This window comes from Monodon monoceros, unplaced genomic scaffold, assembly GCF_005190385.1.
Source record: "Monodon monoceros isolate NGI ecotype Baffin Bay Population unplaced genomic scaffold, NGI_Narwhal_1 Super_Scaffold_2, whole genome shotgun sequence".
NCBI lineage: Eukaryota > Metazoa > Chordata > Mammalia > Artiodactyla > Monodontidae > Monodon > Monodon monoceros.
Window position 1 is genome coordinate 1,550,309 of NW_021703776.1, and position 27,309 is coordinate 1,577,617.

At 42.7% G+C, this 27,309-nt stretch overlaps 1 protein-coding gene across 1 annotated transcript in view; it reads left to right on the plus strand.

Moving 5' to 3' along the window:
• Positions 1-24,067, plus strand: part of VWC2 (von Willebrand factor C domain containing 2) — a 113,004-nt gene extending 88,937 nt beyond the window's left edge. The window contains exon 4 of the mRNA XM_029233963.1: positions 23,552-24,067. Coding sequence (XP_029089796.1) covers positions 23,552-23,703 — 152 coding nt within the window. The 3' untranslated portion in view covers positions 23,704-24,067. The remainder of the gene's footprint in view (positions 1-23,551) is intronic.
• The last annotated feature ends 3,242 nt before the right edge of the window (positions 24,068-27,309 follow it).

The window sequence follows — 27,309 nt, forward strand, 5'->3', positions numbered from 1 at the left end:
ATCGGTGTTGAATTTTGCCAAAAGGTTTTTCTGCATCTATTGAGATGATCATTTGGTTTTAATTTGTCAATATGGTGTATCACATCGTTTATCTTGCATATATTGAAGAAACCTTGCATCCCTGGGATAAATCCCACTTGATCCTTTTAATGTGTTGTTGGATGCTCTTTGCTAGTATTTTGTTGAGGATTTTTGCATCTATGTTCATCAGTGATATTGGTGTATAGTTTTCTTTTTTTGCTGTATCTTTGGTTTTGGTATCAGGGTGATGGTGGCCTTATAGAACGAGTTTGGGGGTGTTTCTCCCTCCACAATTTTTTGGAAGAGTTTGAGAAGGGTATGTGTTAACTGTTCTCTAAATGTTTGATAGAATTTGCCCATGAAGCCATCTGGTCCTGGACTTTTGTCTGTTGGAAGATTTTTAATTACATTTTCAATTTCATTACCTGTAGTTGGTCTGTTTATATTTTCTAATTCTTCCTGGTTCAATCTTGGAAGGTTGTACTTTTCCAAGAATTTATCGTTTTCTTCCAGGTTGTCCATTTTATTAGCATATCGTTGCCTGTATGATATCTTATGATCTTTTGTATTTCTGCGGTGTCAGTTGTAATCTCTCCTTTTTCATTTCCAGTATAATTGAATTGAGTCCTCTCCCTTTTTTCCTTGATGAGACTGGATAAAGGTTTATCAATTTTGTTTATCTTCTCAAAGAACCAGCTTTTAGTTTTATTGATCTTTGCTATTGTTTTCTTTGTTTCTATTTCATTCATTTCTGCTCTGATCTTTATGATTTCTTTCCTTCTACTAATTTTGGGTTTTCTTTGTTCTTCTTTTCCTAGTTGCTTTAGATGTAAGATTAGATTATTTGAGATTTTTCATGTTTCTTGAGGTGAGCTTGAATTGCTATGAACTTCCCTCCTAGAACTGCTTTTGCTGCATCCCATAGGTTTTGGATCATCGTGTTTTCATTGTCATTTGTTTCTAGGTAATTTTTGATTTCTTCAGTGATCTCTTTATTATCTAGCAGTGCACTGTTTAGCCTCCATGTATTTATATTTTTTACCGTTTCTCTCCTGTAAAGTGATTTCTAACCTCATAGCGTTGTGGGTTGCAAAGATGCTTGATATGATTTCAATTTTTTTAAATCTTCCAAGGTTTGATTTGTGACCCAAAATGTGATCTACTCTGGAGAACATTCCATGTGCACTTGAGAAGAAAGTATATTCTTCTGCTTTTGTGTGGAATGTCCTAAAAGTACCAATTAACTCTATCTGGTCTATTGGGTCATTTAAAGCTTGTGTTTCCTTATTTACTTTCTGTCTGAATGATCTGTCTGTTGGTGTAAGTGGTGTGTTAAAGTCCCCCACTATTATTGTGTTACTGTCAATTTCTCCTTTTATGGCTGTTAGCATTTGCCTTATGTATTGAGGTGCTCCTATATTGGGTGCGTAAATATTTATAATTGTTACGTTTTATTTTTGGATTGATCCCTTGATCATTATGTTCTGTACTTTCCTATCTCTTGTAACAGTCTTTATTTTAAAGTCTATTTTATCTGATATGAGTATTGCTACTCCAGCTTTCTTGTGATTTACATTTGCATGGAATATCTTTTTCTTTCCCCTCACTTTCAGTCTGTATGTGTCCCTAGGTCTGAAATGGGTTTCTTGTAGACAGCGTATATAAGGGTCTTGTTTTTGTATCCATTCAGCCAGTCTCTGTCTTTTTGTTGGAGCACTTAATCCATTTACTTACATTCAAGGTGATTATCAATATATATGTTCCTATTACCATTTTCTTAATTGATTTGTGTTTGTTTTTGTGGGTCTTTTTCTTCTCCTTTTGTGTTTCTTGCTTAGAGAAGTTCCTTTAGCATTTGTTGTGGAGCTGGTTTGGTGGTGCTGAATTCCCGTAGCTTTTGCTTGTCTGTAAAGCTTTTGATTTCTCCATCGAATCTGAATGAGATCCTTGCTGGGTAGAGTACTCTTCATTGTAGGTTTTGTCCTTTCATCACTTTAAATATATCCTGCCACTCCCTTCTGGTTTGCAGAGTTTCTGCTGAAAGATCAGCTGTTCACCTTATGGGGATTCCCTTGTGTGTTATTTGTTGCTTTCCCCTTGCTGCTTTTAATATTTTTTCTTTGTATTTAATGTTTGATAGTTTGATTTATATGTGTCTTGGCATGTTTCTCTTTGGGATTATCCTGTATGGGACTCTCTGGCTTCGTGGACTTGATTGACTATTTCCTTTCCCATGTTAGGGAAGTTTTTGACTCTAATCTCTTCAAATACTTTCTCAGTCCCTTTCTTTTGCTCTTCTTCTTCTGGGACCCCTATAATTCAAATGTTCGTGCATTTAATGTTGTCCCAGAAGTCTCTGAGACTGTCCTCAATTGTTTTCATTCTTTTTTCTTTATTCTGCTCTCCAGCATTTACTTTCACCCTTTCCACCAGTTACTTCCACCATTCTATCTTCCAGGTCACTTATCCATTCTTCTGCCTCAGTCATTCTGCTATTGATTCTTTCTAGAGTGTTTCAAATTTCAGTTATTGTGTTGTTCATCACTGTTTGTTTGCTCTTTAGTTCTTCTAGTTCCTTGTTAAATGTTTCTTGTATTTTCTCCATTCAGTTTCCAAGATTTTGGATCATCTTTATTATCATTACTCTGAATTCTTTTTCAGGTAGGTTGCCTATTGTGTCTTCGTTTATATGGTCTTGTTTTTACCTTGCTCCTTTATCTGTAATGTATTTTTTTATCGTTTCTTTTTTTTTTTTTTTGATGGGTGGGGCTCTATTCCTCTCTTACTGGTTGTTCGGCCTGAGGTGTCCAGCACTGGAGTTTGCAGGCAGTTGGAGAGAGCCAGGTCTTGGTGCTGAGATGAGGACCTCCAGGAGGCCTCACTCCAATTAATATTCCCTGGGGTTTGAAGTTTTCTGTTAATCTAGCGGTTTGGACTTGGAGCTCCCACCACATGAGCTCGGGCCAGACCTCTGGCCTGGGAACCAAGATGCCACAAGCCGTGTGGTGTGGCAAAAAAAAAGAAAAAAAAAGAGAAAGAAAAAGAAAAAAGGAGTGGTACAATAACAAAGAATAATACACAAAATAAAATTAGAAAGATAAAAAATATATTAGAAAAAATAAAAATACAATTGAAACAACTGCAACATGGTAAAATAAAACCACACCAGAGGAAAAAAAAAAACCGGGGGGGGGGGGGGGGGGGAACAAGCCAAAAGGAGAGAACAATAACAAAGTATAAAGAATAAAATAAAATTAGAAAAATAAAAGATTTATTAGAAAAAATAAAAATATAAATGAATCAACAACAATGAATCCACTAGGTAAAACAGAACCCCGATCTAAAAGATGAAAAAATCTAATAAAGCCTTGGCTATGGGGGTAGAGTTTAGGCGGGGGTGGAACTTAGGCAGGGGTTGGGGTTTTGGGTGGGGCAGGACCTAGGCGGGTGGTGGTGCGACATTTGAGCGTGGGGTGAGGCCTAGTCTCAGAACCCATGCAGCTGCAGCCGGAAAAGGCCCTGGGAGCGGGGCCTAAGTGGGACATCCTTCAAGTGTGGGGCGGGGCCTCTACTTAGGACCTGTGTGGAAGGGGAGCGACAGGACATGGAAGGAGGGCCTCTGGAGTGTGGAGTTTGGAGGTGGGGCCCTGAGTAAGGGCGTGTGGGTGGGGTTTAGGCGCAGCGTGTTGGAGGGGAGTCTCAGAGGGGGTCTCCGAGTGTAGAGGTGGGGCCCTGCGTGGGGGGGTAGGGTCGGGGCTTGGGTTCTGCCTGGCAGGAGGGAAGCTCCTAGGGCAGAAGATTAAGCCCGGGAGCCCAATAGGTTCCCCGGTGCCTAAGCGGACAGGGAAAGCGCTAGCCCCGTTCCCTTCCGTTCCTTCGCTCCCCTCCCCCACCGTCTCCCCCAGGGTCTCCCCCATCACTGCGGGACCCCTAACCGTGGGTGGGTCCCGCTGGGTGTAGGAGCTCATCCCCTCCCCCAGCCATCCTTCAGGGGTGCTGGTCCCAGAGGTCCGGCTTTTACTTTTGCTCCCCCTTCCCTCCCTCCCTCTCCTTCAGGACCCGTGTGGCTGGAGGGGCCCTCGGTGGGCAGAGGATCAGGCCTGGGATCTCAGCAGGTTCCTGGGGGTCCACCTGGGCAGGGGAAACCTGGCCACGCTCCCTTTTGATCCTCTGCCCTCCCAATGGTCCCCCAATTTCCCCCTTCGGGTGTGGGATCCCTTCTCCTCCCCCAGCTGCCCCTCAGGGGTGCCAGTGTTGTCCCACCTCCACTTCTCCTTCCCCTTCACTCCCCCCACGCTCCACGTCCTACCCGGTCTCTTGGGGTTCCTTCCTTCCCCTTAGGTGTCCATGGTCCCCCACGGGTGCCTGGTAGGTGCCCTAGTTGTGCGGAGACGCGAATTCCACATCCTCTTCATATGCGATCTTGACTCTGCCCCCCTAGTCCTTGATTTTAACTGAAATGATTTTAGTGCCTCATCATTTAAGAGGACAACTCTCATTAGATTTTGTTGAACAGCTTTCCTTTTAAGAGTTTTCTGCCTTTGCAGTGTTTTACTAAGAGTATCTGCTAAATGTTATCAAATGACTTCATATGATAAAGGATTTGCTGTTATAGGTATTAGTATAAAGCATGTTGCTAAGTTTTCTAATGTTGAACCATACTTGCATTTCTCAGTGCATCATTACCATCTTTATTACACTTTGGAATTTAAGTTTTTCTGGCTTCACGATATTACTGGGGGGCTCTTTATTTTATCCTATGACAGAATAGTTTAAATAGCTCTAGGGTTAAAGGTTACATTAAAATCAACTGTCAGTTTACCTGGCATTGGCATCTTTTTTGAATAGTAGACTTTTTATCCAGCTTTCCTATGGGAATTGATCCATTCAAATGTTTCACCCTTTCTTGGCTCCTTTTCCATTCCTTGGGGGCTGAGGCCTTGCTCGGAAGTACCCATTCCTGGTCCTGGTTCTTTTGGGCCCCGGGACCCGGTTTTGTGTTTCACATGAGTGCAGTTGTCCTGGGACCTTAGGAGCAACTGGCCCAGGAGGTGAAGGTACATGAGCTTGAGGAGAGGAGAGTCCAGTTTGGCCCCAGCTCTCCAAGTCTTTTTCTCTTTTTGTTTTTACTAGTTCACATCTTTGGAGTGTTGCCTGCCTACATAGCAACTCCATCCCATCTGACAATACAGCTTGTCCTGCTTGAGATAGTCACAAGACCAGGGCAGAAATTATATTTGGGGTAACAGGAAATCTGGAATAACAGTGAATTATTAGAATGTTTAAAAAATAAAGAGCTCATTTGTCCCCACCCCTATCATACCTCTATGTTCCTTTGTCTTCCTCTGTTATGGCTTTAGTTGTGTGGGTTGTCCTGGGAAATAATTAGGAAGCTAATTAGTTATGTAATTACAAGATATGTGTGATGAGACCCACAAAATGTGTCCCATAGTTCTACTGGGGAGGAAGAAAATGTCCTCTAAGTTCTTCTGGCTGGTCTAAGAGTAAAATGGACATGAGACAGATTAACAGGAGAAAATAAACAAAATTTAATAATATGTATACATGGGAGAGACCCAGGAAAACTGAGTAACTTGCTAAAATGGTCAAAGCCTTCATCTTAAGTACCGTCTTCAGCTAAAGATGAAAGAGGATGTTGGGAGTAGTGGCTTGGAAATTCAAAGGGGGTGAAGGCAATTCACATGGAGACAGAAAAGCAAATGTTGGTAAACAAATATTTGCTGGGACAGTGGGACACAGAGTGGACTTTGGCCTCTGGGCTGTGCCAGTTCCCCCCCACCCCCACCCCTCACCCCAATTCTTTGCAGACATCCCTCCCTGCTGATAACTCTGTTCCAAGGACAGTCCCTTTATCTCAGATCTTTAGGCAGCTAAGGGGGAGGTAAAAAGAAAGACCTTCTGGGCTTCCCTGGTGGCACAGTGGTTGAGAATCTGTCTGCCAATGCAGGGGACACGGGTTCGAGCCCTAGTCTGGGAAGATCCCACATGCCGCGGAACAACTAAGCTCGTGTGCCACAACTACTGAGCCCGCATGCCACAACTACTGAGCCTATGTGCCACAACTACTGAGCCTGCGCTCTAGAGCCCACGAGCCACAACTACTGAAGCCCACGTGCCTAGAGCCTATGCTCCACAACAAGAGAAGCTATGACAATGAGAAGCCTGCGCACCACAACAAAGAGTAGCCCCCGTTCGCTGCAACTAGAGAAAGCCCACGCGCAGCAAAAAAGACCAACGCAGCCAAAATTAAATTAATTAATTAATTAACTAATAAGAAAAAATGTAAGACGTTCTGTGTCTTCAAAATAATCAGCCTAAATTAATCCTCATGCCAAAGAGACATATTTGGGGGTGGTGCGTGTGCAAATTGTTCTGCTCTACAGTTTCTTTGAGACATTCTTATTGTCTGCATCTATCACGCTTTGCCTGTGCCCTTGAAACATACCACCATGATATTGTTCTAGGACGTATCAAGTTTCCCTAAATGTCTTTGGTTAGATTTCTATTTGCATAGCCATAAATAAGCTTTTGAAGGGAAATTTCTCCTTTTTTAATAATGACTGAAATTGTTTTTATATGATAATAATGTTAACTGAAATAATTAGTAATTTATTTTTGTATTATTAAAGAGATATATATCTGGAGTTGAATTTACAGATATATTTAGAAAGGATGAACAAATACTAAAACGTTTTTATTATTTGGTATAATCTGCAACTGATTAAGTTTTCCTATTCTTTGTTGAAACTTGTCTTAAAACTAAATTGTATTTTTGCATCATTTTATGTGCCTAAGAGAAAAGGCAAACAGCCCCTAGGTAAGCATCCAAGCACCATCTGCCTGCTTAACTGCTACTCACAGATTATTTTTCTGTTTTAGAAATTATTTAACATGGAGAATGAGTGTATATAAATATTTAAGAGTGGATTTACGTATGCCATAAAACTGGAGAACAAACTGGTGATGCAATCAATATTTGTTCTATTCTTTTATTGATTGAACAGAAAACAAAACTAAGGGAAGTGACCCACCCTTACAGGGAAGTTGTCCAAAGTTGGCAAATAGAAGTAGGATAGATTTCTGGAATGTTCCATTTGTTCTGTAGAGCCTGGCTTCATTCCCCACCCCCTGCCGCCCTGCCTTAAAACATTTACATGTATATTATGGCAATAAAAAATAAATTAGAAAACAAGAGAACAACACACTACTATTTCCTATCAATAAACCATCCACTGTCTTCATTTTTGTGTTCTCTTCTAGTCTCTTTCCCCATACATCCTGCAATTTAGAGTGTCATTATAATAGTTTGGATACAACTCTGCAAGCTGTGCAGGGAAAGGAGTGGAGAGGGACAGGGGAGGGAGGGAGGGAGGGAGAGACGGGACAGGTGTTGGAACACAGCGTTGTGTCGATTCCTGGCATGCTTGTAGCTTCCGCGGCTCCAGACTGCAGTTGAAGAGATTAATGTGGAACCCTAAAGCCATGAGATCAGAATTGTCTCATTCCAGAAGCACAGGCAAAAAATTATTAAAAGGAATCTGATTCTCTACTTTAATTCCTAAAAGGGAATTAAGGCAATTTATAAGCTTCATCTACATCTCTTTCCTGTCTGAATTTTCCTCCCCCTTACCTGATCAGAAGCAGCAAGCCACCCCAAGGCTCAGTCCTCTCAACACACCTTCAAGTGTTTTATGTCACCCCCCTCCCTGCCCACACCCCCGACCTTGTAACCTGGACTTTGTCTCCCTCATTGTGCTAGTCTGGGCCCTCTGAGTCAGAGATGCCAAGACAGGATTAGACAGGCAAGAGATTTTCAAAAAGAAACATCTTTGAGGAAATGAAGAGGGAGGCCAGGGAGGCGTCTGACCTTGAGGAGAGAGGGAAGAATGGTAAGTCAGGTGATCTGTACCCTCAAGCAGAAACCTGGTCCAGGGAGACTCCTCCCAGATCAGAGGCCAGACATCAAAGCAAGGCCCTGCCATGGAGAAGCAGCTCAGGCTGATGGATGTATGACCAGTGCCCTAGGGATCCAAAAAGAGAAACTCATGTGCAAAAATAAATGTACTGAAAGAAATGTACTAACAGAAAGAGGAAACAAATTTGGAATAAAAGGTAATTTAGGTTTTCAAAATAAACGTTGAGAAGAATGATCTATCTATGAAATTAGACTTGAAGTAATTCAGGGAGATTAGGAAAGCTAATGAGAAAACTAAAATTTTATTTTCCAGTGTTTAAAAATTGCAGTGGAGAAGTGAAGTGAGTTAGCTCAGAGGTGTGGACATGGCAAATGGTGTAAAGATGGAAAGGAAAACGTTGACAGAGAAGTCGGGAAGAGCATGAAATCTCACTTCCTAAATGAGACGTCAGAACAGTGAACAGATTGAACACAAATTAACAGCAACAAAAAAAATGTTCTTAGAGACTTTTGAGTCTGTTAATAGAAAATGTCTCACCAAGCATCAGTGAAAAGAGTCCAGTATGTAGACATAAAGTAGTTCATGTTTGAATTTCTGGAGTAAAGAAAGAAAGAGTCCAACAAAGAAGAGAAAGTCTTACTGGCCTTGGATCTGTCCTGTGCAGAGGAGAGAGCAGTGGCCAGCAATCCCCCGGAGCCTGATGGTGGGAAAAGCACTTTGATGCTGTAGGGGTTAGGACAGCCAGCTCTCAGGAGAGAGGTGAACTGCAGACAGAATTGTTAAGCAAAAGGGAATCAGAACTTGGAGGTTTGGAACATTCTCAGCCTATCCACTGTTTCAGAAAATTAGAAAGTTTGTTCTAAAGAGAAAACTAGGGTTGCGGCTGAAAAACGATTTGATAAAGTGATCCTGGTGAGCTGTGGACTTAATCAGCCATCTCAGCAGAAGCTGGGAATGGAGATGGGATTTATACCAGCAGGAACATGGCCAGTTCGAACTAAAGGGACACAGAGAGCAGAATGAAGGAAGGGATTCTACACAACAAACCACCGAGCTAGTCAGCTGTGAATGTGTACTGTCCTTCAGGAAAATCATTTGTCTTAAATATTTCCATTTCTAAACAAGGATAAACATAAATCAAGCGAAGATTCCAAAGGAGAGAAAAACAAACAGTCCAAAAGTAATACGGAAGTTAGTAGCTAGTAAAACAAATAGAAAAATAATGAGTTAGAAAATTTTAAAAAATAGAATTGATAAAACCAAACACTATCTTCGACCAAATCAATAAAATTATGACTGTTAAGAAGTCAAATAAAGAAAAAGATGAAAAGCACTGATTTTATAAAACTAGGGAAAATAAAGAGAAGATACTAGCTGTGGAGCTGGATTTAAATTTATAGGAGAACACTTTGTGCAATTGGAACTTTTATTAATAAAAGAGGAAACCCTCAATGAAGCAGACTATTTCTGGGTCTACTGAAAATGTCTCATAATTTTCTGCCCTGTGTGCCGTAGGTTTTGTCTTCCCATAGAATCGAATTAGATAAAATCATCGAACAACCTTCCTGCTAAGGGCAAGTTTCTCTTACTTGAGCAGCCTGGGTTTCATGCCCAGGAGGTCACTTCTGTTCCCAAGTCTGCGGCTCCTTCCAAAGTCACGTGTTGCAGCTCCGGGGTGGACTTGATGAAAGTATAACTGGCAGTTCTGATTCCTGGGTCTTCTTTCCTTTTCCTTTTTCTATCTGAGAGCCAGCTGTTAAATGCCTTCCAGACCATCACTAGATCTCCTTTCCCCTCTTTCCTCCTTAGGTTGAATCCTGGCTCATGTGACATAACAGGCAATGCTTGGTTTACTTTTCCTTATTTGTTCACAATAACTTAGGGTTGATCCATGTTGTCAGCTCTGCAGCTGTGGTCTCGACACTGATTTTCCAAATCCAGCTCTTGTTCAGATATCAATTTATGTGTTGAAGAAGGCTAGGAAAACTGTGGTTTCAATACATTTTATTCTATTACGAGTATAGATTCTGTTCTAACTAATAACATTATTACTGATTGCAAAGCTTACCATTCAGAATTGATGAGACCCTCTCGGCCTTTGTACAAGCCCGATATGAGGGGGTCCGACCAATCCAGGAGCCGTCTCGGGGGTGACTCAGAAGCTCATCCTAGTGCCTGGATGGCCGGGATGTGCGGACAGGCCAGCTATGTCACTGTCCACACACAGAATTGCAAGGGAGACCAGATGTCCATGGCCCGTGTACCTTTTGTTGTTGCTGCTGCATCACGGTGGGCTGTTCCCTCATTTCTGATCTCACAATGTTCACTTCACATTCACTGCTGACCCTGTGTATGTTTCAGGTGACTTTTTAGATATGTCAACTGAGAAAAATGCACAACCTAAAAGTTGGAATTATGCTTTATTTGGCAGACTTTCCCAGGACTTCAAGCCTGGAAGGTAGTAGCATCTCAGATAGATCTGAAGGATGGCTCTGAAGAGGTAAGGGGGCCGCCAAAAATAGGGATCTTTGCAACAAAGGCCAGGCAGTTGGAACATCAAAAGATGACTACTTAAGGAAAACCAGCTATCTCAGGTTAAGGAATTTAGTGTTTTTCTATGTATGGGAAGACGCAAGAGTCTGGGCTCACTGAAATCATTCCTTTGATACACACCTTGACTACCTAGGGCCAGTATCCTGTTTTTCTCCATCCTGAATTCCCCTCAGGGCCCATAGTCTGGGGTGGCCACAGTGGCTGATGGCTTGGTGGCCCCAACATTCATTGTTTACTGGAAGGGCAGGTGACATTTTTTGGTCCACAGATACATTAATGACATTTGGAAAAAGGCTATTTCCTGGAACGCGGGCCTCTCACTGCTGCGGCCTCTCCCGTTGCGGAGCACAGGCTCCGGACATGCAGGCCCAGCAGCCATGGCTTACGGGCCCAGCCGCTCCGCGGCACGTGGGATCCTCCCGGACCGGGGCACGAACCCGCGCCCCCTGCGTCGGCAGGTGGACTCTCAACCACTGCGCCACCAGGGAAGCCCTAGGCTTCTATTTTGAAGGTTAAATTTGATGGCGTGCTGTGGTATTGAATAAAGCTAGGTCTAACTACCAGAGTAAGGTGATGAATCATTTAAACAGTCTGGCAGCAGTGCCAGTGTTTCCCCCCATAGGTGAATGTTTCTGCCTTGTGTGCGGGGATCAGAGGGAAGCACAGACTGCAGAAGAAGGTGGAAGATGCTGGCAGAATCTGGGAGCTCAGGCATTACACTGACCCTTGAAGGAGGAGGTCCCAGGAGCTGAGACCTAGAGCCATCAAAGGGGAGGAAACCAGGAGGCAGCTGCATGGTGGTAGCCTGGATGGAATATGGGGACACACACGGGCATCCCTGTGGACACTGCTTGCACCCTGAGAATGAACAGTGTGTCCCAGGAGCTCCAAGGCTCCCACACCGGCTTTCCACGGTGACCACTAAAACTGTATTGGGAGAAATGGTCTAAATTGGAAATAAATGAAAAACTTGATTTACACGTTTTAAAAATATTCCATTTGAATTCAAGATAGTAGGCCTTTGGCAACAGCAAATGGTTGCCCTGTGGTCGTCATTCACACTTGCAATTTTGAAACATGAGGGCCAGCTGGCATGTTAGATTGTACCAGAAACGCTTGAGAGACAAATCCATGCTTTGCAAAAGGAAGTCTAATGTACAACCTCAATTCTAATCTCTTGATATTTCTAGGTTTCAGCTTTCCCATCTCTGTGTAGAGGGAGTCTGAATAAAAGATCTCCAAGGTCTAAAATCTGTGGTGCGAACATTCTCCACCTCAGTGTTCCCACCCCGCATCTCCTGTAGGAACAAAGGGAGGGTAAGCAAAGCAAAGCAAGACTCTGAGTTCCTAGCAATAAAGAACCACATACATTTACGCTGTACATATAATTATCCTAATAATTGTTGGTCAGATGTACTTGCTATAAACTGAATCCTGATATAAATTATATTTTTACATAAATGGATAGACAACACATGCAAAATTGTGTTTAATTTGCTAAGGATAGAACCAGCAGGAAGACAAAAGAGCCTGTTCAAATACAGGGATGCATAGAATCGTCCAGGAAAGGAATGCATATAGGAGATTGCTAAATTCCATAACCTGCTGTCTGACTTTTTACAGATCAATAAATCCATAGCATCTTCGAGTCACCATCCCCACTTGCCTAAACAGTGAAAACATCTGATCAATGTTTACAGGTTAACATCCCATCTTACAGGGCTACTTAGCATCTTCTCCTTTCTCACTTGGGAATTGTTAGTATCAATTGAAAAAAAAAAGCACAACCTAAAAATTGAGAATTCTGCTTTATTTGGCAAAAAAAACTGAGGACTTAAGCCCAGACAGGCTCTCAGATAGCTCTGAGGGACTGCTGTGAAGACGTAAGGGTGGGCCAGGATATAGAGGAGTTTTTGCAACAAAGACCAGGTAGTGGGAACATCAAAAGATTACTGTTAGTTAGTTAAAGAAAACCAGACATCTCAAGTTAAGGAATTTAGCGCTTTTCTATGTATGGGAAGATGCAAGAGTCTGGGCTCACTGACATCATCCCTTTGTTCTGCACCTCAGCCATCTGGGGCCAGTGTCCTGTGTTTTCTCATCCTGAGTCCCCTCAGGGTGCACCGCTGGGGTGGGCTGCAGTGGCTGACGGCTGGATTGAGGGCGTCCTGCTTCCATCCTGAGTTCCCTCAGGGCTCACCGTCAGGGCCGCTGTAACGTGATGGCTTGATGGCTGCAACATCCTTTGTGTACTGATGTCACAGTGACATTTTTCATTCACACCATGATAGAGTGTGTGGAAAAACTCTCCCAGTGAGATCAACTCTAAGGTTTGGATAAAATATACATGCAGTTTTTTTAAAAAAAATGGTTTGAAGATATCAGAGTGCAAAGGACTTGGAGGTCTAGCTGTCAGAGGAAAGGCAGGCTCACTGAGCTAAGCTCCATACTCACCTCCCCAGTGTTTGCTCAGGGCATTTGCAGGATCTAGAGCAGAGACAGATGTCCTGCGGAAAGCCATAGCCCAGGTGGCAGCTTCTGGCTGAGCTGGGAGGTGGAAGGTGGTGTTTGGGCTGCCAGGGAGGCTGGGAACTGAGAGGGAGGCTGCATTTGAGAAGAGGAGGGAACCACAAAGAAGTGAGGCCCAAATTCTTCATGTAATTTTCCTTCAAGGCATTTGCAGACTGCAAAGCTGCAATGTGCCAGGTAAGAGAAGCAGAACCCGGGCAGAAAGCAGCAACTGGGTGGCTGGAGCTTGCAGAGACCTGCCAGGACTACAGTGCTCTAGAGAGCGTGTGGAGGGGCCCCAGCAAACAGCAGGGCAGGAGTTTTCAACCAAGACTTCAAGAAAGGCTGTGCCCTAGGAGTGAGCTGGGGGGCTGGAAAAGACCAACCCGAACAAAGCCTCAAATCCATTCGCGGCCAGATCACTGTAGCCCTCCTGTACTCTGTCAGCCAAAAGGCTCTATCCAGGGCCTGTACAATGTCGCTTTCACAGTATCTGTTGTTTAATTCAAAATTTCCAGGCAAGCCAAGAAATACCAAATGACCCCAAACCAAGAGAAAAGCAAACTAGGAAATGAGAGACTCACAGGTTATCAAGATATGGTGACTATTTCAGAAGGTTTTTAAAGTAACAGATTAACATGCACAAGAAGACAGAAGAAAAGTTGGGGAATTTCACTGAGAACTGGGTTATACTGAAAAAGTTGAAACTGAAAAATGCAATAACAAATTAAGAATTCAGTAGACGGTTTGCTGAAAAGACGAGGCAGAGCAGAAGGGGGGTATCACTGATCTAGAAGACGAATGCTGGGCTCCTGGCTGCCTGGGTCTCCCTCGCTGCCCTGCCGTCCTGCTGTGCTGGGCTCTTCCTCAGTGCTTAGCCCCTGATGGGGGAGGAGGAGGTGCCCCCAGGCACCCACTTAGGCCTTTCTTCCTTAATGCCCTGTCTTCTTGTGGCTCACCATTCCGTGTAAAAATCTAAAGCATGTTGGCAATTTACCCTTCTGTGTAGCCATGGCAGTTTTATTTTCATTGTGTCAGTTCATTATTTAATTCTAAAACTGTAACTCAGTTGTACATGCCCTAAGTTCCAGCTCTGTGCTGCGTGCAGCGCTAGACGCTGTGATGACCCTCCCTCCTCCCTGGCGGGGAGACCCTGAGGGCCCCTGAGGGTGGCACTGTGACAGGCAGCTCTGCCGGAGACACAGGAGCACCCAGGAGGGACGCTTAATTACAGACGTCCCCGCAGGTTCAGGCTTGGTTTGGAATTTGTGAGCCTCAGCCCAATTTATTGTCAGGTCAGTGGACACATGATATCATGGGCTGGATTGTGCTGGTGTCAACTGAAAAAAAGAAAAGAAGCACAACCTAAAAGTTGAGAGTTATGTTTTATTTGGAGGACAGCACTGAGAACTTAAGTCCGGGACACAGCCTCTCGGGTTGCTCTGAGGGACTGCTCCAAAGAGGTAAGGGGGAGTCAGGATATATAGGAGTTTTTGCAACAAAGACCAGGTAGTGGGAACATCAAAAGATTACTGTTAATGAAAGAAAACCAGGCATCTCAAGTTAAGGAATTTAGAAATTTTCTATGCATGGGAAGGTGCAAGAGTCTGGGCTCACTGAAATCATCCCTTTGTTCTGCACCTCAGCTACCTGGGGCCAGCACGCTGCTTTTCTCCATCCTGGATCCCCTCAGGGTGCACCATTGGTGGGTTGGCTGCAGTGGCTGACTGCTAGATGGAAGGCATCCTGTTTCCATCCTGAGTTCCCTCAGGGCTCACCGTCAGGGCCGCTGTAACGTGATGGCTTGATGGCTTCAACATCCTTTGTGTACTGATACGGCAGCCACATCACACTGGTAACTAGGGCAAAACTGGGGGCTTGACACAGACTCTGCATTTCGGGAGACTGGATGTGGGGCTCCTAAGGGGATGAGAGACCTCCTTGGTGTTGAGTCCCCCGCCAGCACCTCGGGTCCTGGGCTGCACCTGATACAAGCTATTCTGACACTGTGAGTCAGTCACTGTGCAGGTGATGTGAACGACAGGTAGGGACCCCTTGCTCTGAAGTCAGAGCAGCACAGAAAAGTTCAGGGTAGCCAACGCCCATCAACTGCCTGCTTGAACAACTGTTCCTCAGGCAAAAAGGCATTATATGCTGTGTTCGTTTTGAAATTAGCCATTTTTAGCCCGAGCGTCCTTGAGTAACAGCCAGGCCAGCAATAGAATTTAATGTATCAATAATTAGTTATGAGCCATGTGACTTGGACTAATGTTTATTCCCTCTAAATCTCATTTCCATTTATAAAATTCTTCTGCATGCATCGTATTTTTTAAAGTACCATATAAATATCAGATATTATAATTAGATTAATTAAGATTAAAAACTGCTTCTCTCTATTCCCCTACTTACTAATGAAGTCATATATATAAATATGGCTTTATTTGCCACTGAATAATTATAGTGACCAGACTGCTTCTGTACATCAGGATTCTCTTCAGTAACTTATATTTTAGCTCATCAAGTTATCATATGTGGTTTTTTTTTTTTCAAGTTTCTAAGTGGTTCTTGGACTTCAAGTCTATAATTTTTTTTTTAAGAAGATGTTGGGGTTTTATTAATTAATGAATTTATTTTTGCTGTGTTGGGTCTTCGTTTCTGTGCAAGGGCTTTCTCTAGTTGTGGCAAGCGGGGGCCACTCTTCATCGCAGTGCGCGGGCCTCTCACTATCGCGGCCTCTCTTGTTGCAGAGCACAGGCTCCAGATGCGCAGGCTCAGTAGTTGTGCTTCACAGTCCTAGTTGCTCTGTGACACGTGGGATCTTCCCAGACCAGGGCTCGAACCCATGTCCCCTGCATTAGCAAGCAGATTCTCAACCACTGCACCACCAGGGAAGCCCCCAAGTCTATAAATTTAAAGTAAGTGTTTCATGAAATTGAAAATACAACTACCACACATCAAAACTTATGAGACCACAGCTAAAGTAGAACTGAAAGAGAAATTTATGGAACTAAATGCTTACATTAGAAAAGAGGAAAATTCTCAAATCAATAATGTAAATCACCAACTCAAGAAACTAGAAAAAGAACATCAGGGACTTCCCTGGTGGCACAGTGGTTAAGAATCCGCCTACCAGTGCAGGGGACAGGAGTTCAAGCCCTGGTCCGGGAAGATCCCTCATGCCGTGGAGCAACTAAGCCTGTGCCACAGCTACCGAGCCTGTGCTCTAGAGCACTCACGCCACAACTACTGAGACCACACGCTGCAGCTACTGAAGCCCACGCACCTAGAGCCCGTGCTCCACAACAAGAGAAACCACCGCAATGAGAAGCACGTGAACTGCAACCAAGAGTAGCCCCCACTCGCCGCAACTAGAGAAAGCCCGCGCGCAGCAACAAAGACCAAGGCAGCCAAAAATAAATAAATAAATAAATAAATAAATAAATTTATTAAAAAAAGAAAAAGAAAAGCAAACAAACTGAAAGTAATAGAAAGAATAAAATAGTAATTATAAAAACAAAACAAGTCAATAAAACTGCAAACAGAAAGTCAGTTGTGAAAATTAATGAAATAAAAAGCTGTTGTTTTTTTTTTCAAAGATCAACAAAACTGATAAACCCTTAATACAACACAGGAAAAAAAAATAGAGAAGATGCAAATTACTAATATTAAGAATAAAACAGGAGATGTCATTACAGATCCCACAGAAATTAAAAGGATAATAAAAGAATACTAACAGCTCTACACACATAAATTTAACGATTTAGAGGATATGAACCAACTCCTTGAAAAATATGAGCTGCCTCAACTTACCCAACATGAGACAGATAACCTGTATGAAAGCTACTAAGGAAATGGAATTCATAATTTTAAAGTCCCCTCAAAACTCCAGGTCCTGATGTTTCCATTGGCGAAAAGTACCAGACATTTAAAGAACTAATATCACTTCTATAAAATCTTCCAACAAGAGAAGAGGAAGAAATACTTCCCAACCCATTCTATGAAGTCAGTATCAACCTGATACCAAAACTAAACGAAAGACAATATTTTAAAAAGTACAGACCAATATCTTTAATAAATAAACAGCATTTCTTAACATTTTTATTAGCAAATCAAATACATCAATATATAAAAAGGATTTTATGTTATGACCACAAGGGATTTTTTTTTTCCAGGAATGCAAAGTTGGCTCAAAAGTCAATCAGTAGGGTTTCCAGTCACCTCTCCATCCTAAAAACAAGTAAAAAGCTCAACAAGTGGAAAAATCGGTAACACTTCTTAGATCCATCAGAGAAGTAAGGTCACAAAGCAAACTGAATCTCCCTAAAATTTGGAGAGACGTAGAGACAGATGTAGAGAATCAAACTCACCAGAGCAGAGACCTCCATGTGAATCAGCGCCAGGGCAGGAAAACCTAACCTGTACGTGACGAATTGCTGAGAGTCAAAACCCCCGGGGGCCCCAGACATGGAGGGTCCTCACAGTTACGTGAACTTTGACATCTTTTGACAGAAGAAGGGGGTACGTATCCTTTCTGAAATATTTCAGAACCTTCTGTTCTTTTAAAAAAGTTCTGATCTCAGGAGAAACTTGACCAGAGCCTAACCTGTTGAGGTTTCATCCAAGCGCAATTGAAGTGCGGGAAGGGAAATACCCAACTCCAGCCCCCGGAGCCATCCGTACAACCAAGGGGGAAGGTGGGGGGCTAAGAAACACTTGTGAAGCTCACAGTCCAGAAGCAAATACGAAAAGGTTAAGACCTAATTATGGGACTGAGAACCCTCCCTCCACCTTGCTGTCAGGGTTACTAAAGTTCTTTTTAGAGTAGTTCCTCTTCCCCAGTGCATCATGGGTGACCATTCAAAACGAAATTAACGAGGTACACCAAGAGGCAAAAAACAAACAAACAGTTTGAAGAGACCAGAACCAGAGTCAGATAGGACATGTTGGAATTATCCAACCAGAATTTTAAAATAATTATGATTGAGAATGCAAATAAACGGACTGCTGATCGGAATGTAAATTTCATAGTTACTCTGGTAAACAGTTTGGTAGTTTCTCATAAAACTGAACCTACAACTGCTGTAGGCTCCAGTGATTGCACTCCTGGGCTCTCATCTCAGAAGAATGAAGATTATGTTCACGCAAAACACATACGTGAATTTTTATAGCAGCTTTATCCTTGATAGCCAAAGAACTGGGAGAGAATCCAAAATGTTCATCAGTGGGTGCATGGATAAAGTGGGGTCCACCCATAGCATGGAAACATCTCTGTAAAAGGAATGAGCCATTGGTACTTCTGACAGCTTGGCAAGGTCTCAAGGGTATTATGCTGAGTTTAAAAAGCCAACCTCAGAAGTCACTTACTGTTCCATTCCACATATGTAACATTCTTTTAATGACAAAACTATAGATATGAAAAGGATAGTGATTTCCAGGGTTAAGGTTGAGCGGGTGGGGAGGGTGATAATAGTGACTCTAAACGGAGGCATGAGGGTGATCTTGGTGGTGATGGAGTGGTTCTGGATCTTGGTCTGGTGATGGTCACACAAAACTACGCATATGATAAAATGACACAGGTGTGCACACACCCACTGTACCTGTCAGCTCCTCCCACTGGTTTTGTGCTATAACTATGTAAGATGTAACTTGGGAAAACTGAGTGAAAAGCACATGGGTTCTCCCTGTAATACCAACTTCCTGGTTTGACTGGAATCTATAACTTCAAAATAAAAAATTTTTAAAGTAATATGGTTCATAGGAAAATAATGTGTGTGTGTGTGTGTGTGTGTGTGTGTGTGTACACACATTCAGAGGGAGTTGGGTACAAGAGTCTCATAATTTGGTTAATTTATAGGAACGTTGCTTTTAAGATGGAAGATTTAGAAATTTCCAGTAATTGGAATCTGTTATAGAAATATCAACAGGTTGTAGAAATTATATTTTAGTGAAATGTTCATAATTTACCAAACACTTTTATGTGGTTTTGATTCAAAAAGAATTTACAAAGTACAGGAGCAGTAACTCTGTTGAACTATATCATAAGTAAATATTTGAAGCAGGAAGAAACAGCCAACAGTGCATATAATTCTAAAAGTCTTGTGAATAACCCTCTACTCAGACTAAAATCATTTTACATGAAGAAAGCTTATTTTTCTTCTTTTTTTAAATTGCAGTATAGTTGATTTACAGTGTTGTGTTAGTTTCAGGTGTACAGCACAGTGATTCAGTTATATACCTATGAAGAAAGCTTATTTTGTAAATTCTTCAAGGGTCGACACTTGTACCACCTAACTCTGTGTTACTGATACGACCACACAGAGAAAAGAGTTAAGTGACTTTTGAACAAAACGCACGAATTTGGAACACAGTTCCCTCTCCCCTCCTGTCAGTCTTGCCACGACAGACAAAAGTGTCCCCACGTGGTGTCCAAACCTACGAGGGGTTAGGAAAGGGGTTATAACATAATCCAGATGCAACAACGGTCAAAAATTTACAAATTATGTCATAGTAAAATCTTTTACCAGGAATAATTGCTCTTTTTTAATCACAGGCCTGGGAGACAAATACCTGACAGTCCAGATGCTTGTAGAACCTTCGACCTGAGTTTAATCCAAAGTTAAGACTCAGTGAAGACCCAGAATCAGGGTTTCTTCTCACTATTCATTAAGCAGTAATAAGGAGATGACTTTATATATAAGTATTTTGAAAGCTTATGAAACAAACACTTTCTTATATGAGACAAAGTGTAAATTGTTGCTTTCTACCGCTAGGATTAGGTGTTTAAATTACCTTTTTGAACACTTGGTGTTTTTGTTGGATTTTGCTTTTCTTCGTGAATACACATTTTACTAATACACTACCAGCACTTTCTTGTGAGCCTCACTTTACCATATCTCTTCCTAGCCTGAAGCAAATGATAATAAATGCTCTCAGCATTTAAGCATTTCGTATACACGGGGTCGGGGGGGGGTGGTTTTGGGAGGCCGGTTTCCAAATGCCCACTGACCTTGCTTGTGACGGGGACACAGGGGTGCTGCCTCACACGAGCCCTGTGTACGGATGTGGAGTGACCCCCTGGGACATATTTTTAAGTGAAAACAGCCAAGTACGTAGAGTTAGGAGTATGCTACCTTTTATGAAAGAAAGACGAATCAATAATAATTTGCTTATTCTTTTAAAGAAAGTTACGCTAGGGGATGCAGTAGAGCTAGTGAAGCTGGCCATCGCAGTGGCTGGGTGGGAGAGCGCAGTGAGGCAAACGAGGCTCACGCTGTACACCACTGTTCATACGGCCACGTGGAGAGAAGGGCTGGGTGACTTCTGAACAAAGGGCACCAACCCTGAGAACTAAGAAAATCTTACTGTTAGGAATAGCACTTACGGTGTCATTTTAAAACTCTTTTACGTAACTGTGAGAGAGAGAAAATAGGTGAATATGCCAGTGATTTTAATAAACAGGAGTCTCAGTGGAAGACGAGGTACATAATTTAAAATCTAAGTAAAGTTAAGCAAAGAGTTAATAGGATCAATTACATAAATAAATATGTTCAATTTGAAGTGTTTCATTGTAAGAGAAAAGAGGTGCACATATAAAATCTAAGAAGAAAGAATTATGAATCCTAATAATGTCAACTCACAATTTGAAACCTGTGCATGTGTGTGTGTGTGTGTCCCCACCTGTGCCCACTGAGAGGGGCTGGATGCAGTGACTTCCCAGTAATAATGAGCACTTGCAATAATCAGGCCTTGGATCCTCAGTATTGCTCTCCACCAAAGGAACCTGGGACCCTCGGAGAAAAGGCTGATTTCGGATGTGGGCAAAGTGAGCTGAAAATGTGTTGCTGGCACAGATGTGGCCGAGGCTGGTAGCAGCTGAGGGAGTGTGTCTGAAGGACACGGGAGTGGCCTAAAGCTGGGGCCACTCAAAAGCCGAATTGGGACAATTTGAATATAAAAAAGAATAAAGACTGCAGTGGTTGCAAATCATTGAGAAAGAAAGATCCAAAGTCCTACAGTGATATAGAAAATAGACATAAGTTAATACTAATAAAAACTCATTAGAAGTGACTACTACAATGACATAGATTAATTCAGGCCAGAGGGATAGGAACTGTTGAATAACTTGAGGGCAGAAGTGTACTACCTATTCTAGTTTAATCCTCAGGACTCCGGTGATGTATGGCATTCCCATTCTGCAGATAAGGCCATTAAGGCTCAGAACGATGAAATCCCTTAGTCCAAGATCTCATAACTAGTAAGTAGTGGTACCAGACTTTGAATCCAGATTTTTCTGAAGAGGAGACAGGTAACTCTGTGTGAATATCTGTATCTAAAGGTACAGGTTTTCTGGGCAATTATGGAGTACCCTCTATGTGCAAAGCACACTGATAGACATTAGGGCAAATTAGAAGGCGATTGGACCCTCAAATCAAACTCTGAAAAAGAGACAAAAAGAAAAAAGCACACCAAAGAGACCTGGTGTCAAATGTCAAAGTCAGGGCATCCCAGGAGCCGAGTGGGACCAGGGCTCACAGGGTGGGTCCCACCTGGAGCTGCTGCTGTGGCTCTTTGGCCTCTGACCTCACAGAGCCGAGGACACAGTCCAAGGCCGAGGAACGGGAGGTGGGCTGGGTGGGGGGTTTGGAGATCAGGGACCTCCTGTTGGCCTACATGTGGGGAGGGTCTGGAGCTCAAGTATCCTGATTCACCAAAGCTGATGCAGGAGTGACTTTGGGACCGAAGAGGCAGTGGTTCCAGGCGTGTGAGCGTGAAGTGTCAGCAACCTGCAGAGACCGCTGCCCTCTGGAAAACCAGGAGCAGAGCTCAACGGAGAAAACCGGGTTGATCTGTGTTTGGGCTCCTCCTCAGCTGGATGACTGTTAATGCTTCGAGGTCTTGGGGAGACAAGCGGGGTCAGGAGAGGAACCTAGGGCGGGTCTGAGTGGAGGGGCCCGAGGAAAGCGGAGCTCCTGGCGGGAGAAGGGGCGGTGCCCGGGGGTGAGGTCTCCAGGGCCACCTTCTGGAGCCCTGATCCTTGCCGCTTGGCTGACGCAGAAGACAAAGCCCCTGAAGCATGAGTTACTCTGCTTGGAGTTATTCTGACTGGAATGACAGAGAAGCCAGCTTTTACCCTGGAGTTCTGGCGGATTCCTTCACTTTCCAAATTCTGCAGATGAGCATTTCTCACGTGTCTGATGACTTGATACAGCGCCATTGGGCGTGCTCTGGTGTGAGCACATTATCAAAGGCTGTAGAAGCAAAGGAAGGGAGGATGAGCCTGAGAGCCCTGTGTTCAAGGCTGAGGTAAGGACCGATGTCTCCGTTTCAGAGAAAGGTTTGGAGGCTGAGCAGTTGTTCCCATACGACTGAGTGGTATGAACTGTAGCACAGAAACCATTTGTTTCAACCGAAACAACTCACACTGGAAATCTCCCTGATAACCATTGCTTCGTGTCCTGGATTTTACATGGAGTAAGATGCACACAGGGCACCTTTGTTGGTGGAGAAGCTGGTAGGTGATGTTGATCAAGAATCGAGGGGTCTTCAGTTCTCAAGGAAGACTGTGGACCATGTACCCCTGGTTCATGCTGAGACAGTGCCTCTCAAAGCGTGGCCCCAGGCCAGCACCAGCATCACCGGGGCACTTGCTATCCAAGCAGATTCCCTGCTCACAGCCCAAACCTGAGTCAGAAGTGCTAGGGGGTGGGACCACTAACCGGTGTTTCTAGAGCCGTCCAGGTGGTTGTTCTGTAAGCTGACCTCTGAAACCTGCTCTAAGAGGTGTGGTGGTAACACTGGATTTATGTCACTTCAAGCAATTTGCTTGTTTCCACTCTCTCTCCTGATAAGCCAGGTTCTCTGAAAGTCCCCGTTAATCAAGTTTTTCTATGATTACTTGGAATTAATTGAATCAAACGATTGCAGATCCACCCCATGTAGAAGGCCCCCAAATTGAAAATCACAGTCGGTGAAAAACACAGGATTGTCATTCATAAAAATTTTATTTTTAAAATTTTTTTAAACTTTTAATTTTATGTTTGAGTATAGCCAGTTAACAATGTTGTGATTTAAAAAAATAAAACAAATAAAAATCAATGTAGTGATAGTTTCAGGTGCAGAGCAAAGTGACTCAGCCATACATATGCATGTATCCATTCTCCAAACTCCCCTCCCATCCAGGCTGCCACATAACATTGAGCAGAGTTCCCTGTGCTATACAGTAGGTCCTTGTTGGTTATCCATTTTAAATATAGCAGTGTGTACATGTCCATTGACTCCAAAGCCCCCTGAATATCCCTTCCCCCTCTGCTAACCTAAGTTCATTCTCTAAGTCTGTGAGTCTGTTTCTGTTTTGTAAATAAGTTCATTTGTATCATTTTAAGTAACATGGCTTTCATTTCAGGAAAAAACTGGGAACACTTCATAGTCCTGAAATGGTAACTTTTTCACTGTCCTTCCTGAAAGGGAGTGGATAAAACATGCAGGGTAAAGCTAACTCTCCTAATTAAGTGCAACCTGTTTCTTCTTTCCAGGCCCAAACTGCTTTGCCGAGACCGCTGTCATCCCCGCTGGGAGGGAAGTGAAGACGGACGAGTGCACCGTCTGCCACTGCACCTATGAGGAGGGCACCTGGAGGATTGAGAGGCAGGCCATGTGCACCAGGCACGAGTGCCGGCAGATGTAGGGCTGGCCGCACGGACCACAGATGTTTTCTAGGATCCTTTCCCGATCTACCTGAACGTTCTGGATGCCTCTGGGAAATATCGACCGAAAGGAGCAGACTTTTGATGAGGAATTGTGGAAAACTGTTGGTACTTTTTCTTTTCTTGGTCACAACAACTGCAGGAGAAGGAAATGGACATATTTCAAAACATCGACAAGAACTTTGGGCAAAAAAGTCCACTTCTAAATAAATGTGCTATTTTCACAGTAAGTACACTAAAGTACACTATTATATATGAAATGTATTTCTATAATCCCTCTATTAGAGAGCTTCTATAAATGTTTTCTATAGATACAGATTTAAAAATGCTGTGTTGTCAACTGTCCTCGCTGCGTACCTGCATTTCTTCTGCATTTCTGATTCCATCACGTGAGATTATTTGTGGTCGCTGATTCTCCTACGAATCTTGGAATAGTGCACCCATTAATGGATCGTAAGATAAGGGAACTGATTTTCCCTGAGATCCTCTCCAAATTCTGTCTCATTACAGAGAGATATATAGTGTCGATCCTTAGAGGATCCAGTCAAATTCACACAAATATAATATTTCCTCCTTGTAACTTACTGCTTTTAGTATCTCCATTCTCAGTCATTTGGGAGATGCAGGTACAAAGATGACTAATACATGCTTTTTCTGTTCATTCAAAGCTCCCACGTCGTGGGCCATTCATTGATGGATGCACACAGATATTTCATTTTCACTTACTTGACTTTCTCTTCTAAACGTGACTTTACATCATGCCCCAAACTAAGGAACAGGATAGGCTGGATTATTCGCATCATTGGTACCTCACGCAGAAGCACACAAATAGGGGAACCCCTGTTTCTCTGGAGGAGAGGTAAGGGAAACTGAACCCCTGAACAAGTCTATACCTGTAATCTACATGTGGCACGGACATCCCACCTATCTAGCCCATGGACTTGTGGTTCTCCTGGGGACGATCCTGTCTCCTACATGGCAGGCACAGTCCAATCCTGAACAAGAGCCCTGTATTAGTCACTGTGCAAGAGCCCCATGAGAAAGCAGTTCTGCTGAATATATTAAAACAACAGCGCCGAAGGTCACGGGCAACGTTCCTGGAGTTACATGTCACTCCAAACCAACTCCACTTCTCTTCATTTGGATAAAAGAAGCCACTGCTAATCCCGCTGATCTGATCAGTGCATGTTATAGAATATTTCTGCCTTTATCAATCACATCAACACCTGACACATTGATGAAAAAGGTGGCCAGAGTTTTAATAGGTTTAGGGAGAAAAAGCAGAACTATGGTCACTATTTAATGCCTTTAAAGCTTTTCCCCCATACATTTATTGATTCCAAAATTTTGAATTAAGCATGTAAGTACAAATTATTGTGACCACAAAAAAAGGAATAAATCATGGTTTCCTGCCTTCATGGACTTTTGGCCTCTGGTGCAACACAAATGAGAAATCAATCACTGTGTATCGTGGTGAGAGCTGAACTAGAGGTCAGCAAAGGGTGGTCAAAGAGGCTTCATTCCATACAGAAGAAATCATTTAGTCATTAACGTTTGAATAATACCCAAGAAAAATGGATACTTTTGTCATCACTAAAAAGTTGACCCATTGTGGACCTTAGTAACTGCAAAGCCACCACTAACTGAATCCTCAAGAAATTTACACATGCTTATATTTAATTTTTATCTTATCAAGAACACTTTGGGCCAAATGGGCTCTGCACACAGCTTTCCATGCAAATCCTCAGGGGAAGTACCATGTAGACACTCTCAGGTGTGATCAGCTTTCCAGAACTTACTTTTTGTATTAAAGGCTACTAGAAATCAGCCATCTCTCCATCATCCAAGGGAAGATTTTTATGAGCCAAGGTTATATCAAGGTATGATTTTGTCAACAAATGGCCCCAGCCTCCTGGGGAGGTGGGTCAGCAGGGATGTCTCAGCACACAAGCAGCCTCTTCTCACCCCAGCAGACATGCTGCAACTAGACAGACCCCATCAAGGGGGCCCAGAGTCTCCCTGCTCCCCTTGGTGATGTCGCTCCTCCCAGCTGGGCAGTGAGCTTGGAAATCATGGTGATGGCTCCTCAAACGTGGTGAGAATTCCAGGAAACCTGTTATTTTGTTGCACAGAGAGTGTGAACCTGACACCATCCTGTGAAATTGTCTAAACTCGCATGACCCACCCTTGTCCCAGGCATGCTCCAGGCTGGAGCCCCAGGGCCATTATTACAGTAAAGTAACCCCTGCCCCTCCTCTTTCCACATAAGGACGATACATAACCAAACACAGGGCAGAACATGGATTAACCACACTGCATAGGCTTAATGTAGAATGATACTATTTGCATTGTTGTCCAAGAGAAATGTGATTCTCAGCTTCTTTATTTCATGCTGTTGATATTAGACTTTCACATCCATAAAGTATATCGGGGGAAATTTTGGTTTCCTCCTCTATTTCCATAGAACATTTTGCTGAGATTCCTAATGATGAAACTACTCTAACAGAGGAAAGTATGGGTCCAAGTTATTGATTTCAAAATACGGTTTTGACATAGTACTGAAAAGGGAGCCTCAAAATTCTAGTGCAGAAGTGATTGGAGAGCCATAATTCTTAAAATTCAAATAGGCCTACTCCATGAGTACCTCACAAATGTTGTTGAATGGTTTATTCAAGTGAAAAAAAGGAAACCATGCTTACCAATGTATTACATGAATTTATTTAAAATGTTTCAAATTATATCAATATCTGAAAACCTGAAGCTACTTGTATAAGCAATAGTGACTCTGGAATTTTCTAATCCGATGTTTTAGATTTTCAAATTAGATTCATTCTTTCAGCCATAGGCTCTTTCCTTGTTGGATGGATCCATCAGTACTTGTACATTTCACAGAAGCTCGTATTTCACTACTGCACACAACAAACCTTAGCTGCACCCTTCGCCACATGCCAGAGTCTGCAGTACAGATGGAGACCTGAGTGTATGCTTGACCTCGAGGAATTTATATGCCTTGAAACTCACATTTGATTAGTTTCTTTTCAATCTTTTCATACCTTCAATGTCTTCATCTCCTGTGTGCAGTAAAACATAAAGAGATGAATTCTTAAACAATTTAAAATTTGTGGCATCATGAATAACTTTAATAAACTCTTCTCTTCACTCCCCCAATGTAAGTGTTGTATGTGTACAATGTTAAAAAACGCCCAAAAAATTTCAGAGAATTCAGATGTTTTCGATTTTGTTTTTGTTTTGATTTTAAGCATTGAAATGGACTTCTTAATGTGTCCATTAGTTGAAACATGAAAAATACACAGTTTCTAACAAGCATTATTGAAAACTGCATCGATTATTTTAAACATCGATTACTGAAACATAGAGAAAACAAAAGTATAGACACAAGCCAAATAAGCAAATATTTACAACTCACTCTATTTGCTTTAATAGGCAAGAGAGCAAGTCTGCTTTTTATTAATTTTAAAAAGTCAGATGTAATTGTGTTGCATTGGAGGACACATCTGACTTTTTAGAATTAATAAAAAATTAACAAAGGTGACCTAGATGTCATCCCATTGGCACAGGGGACAGTT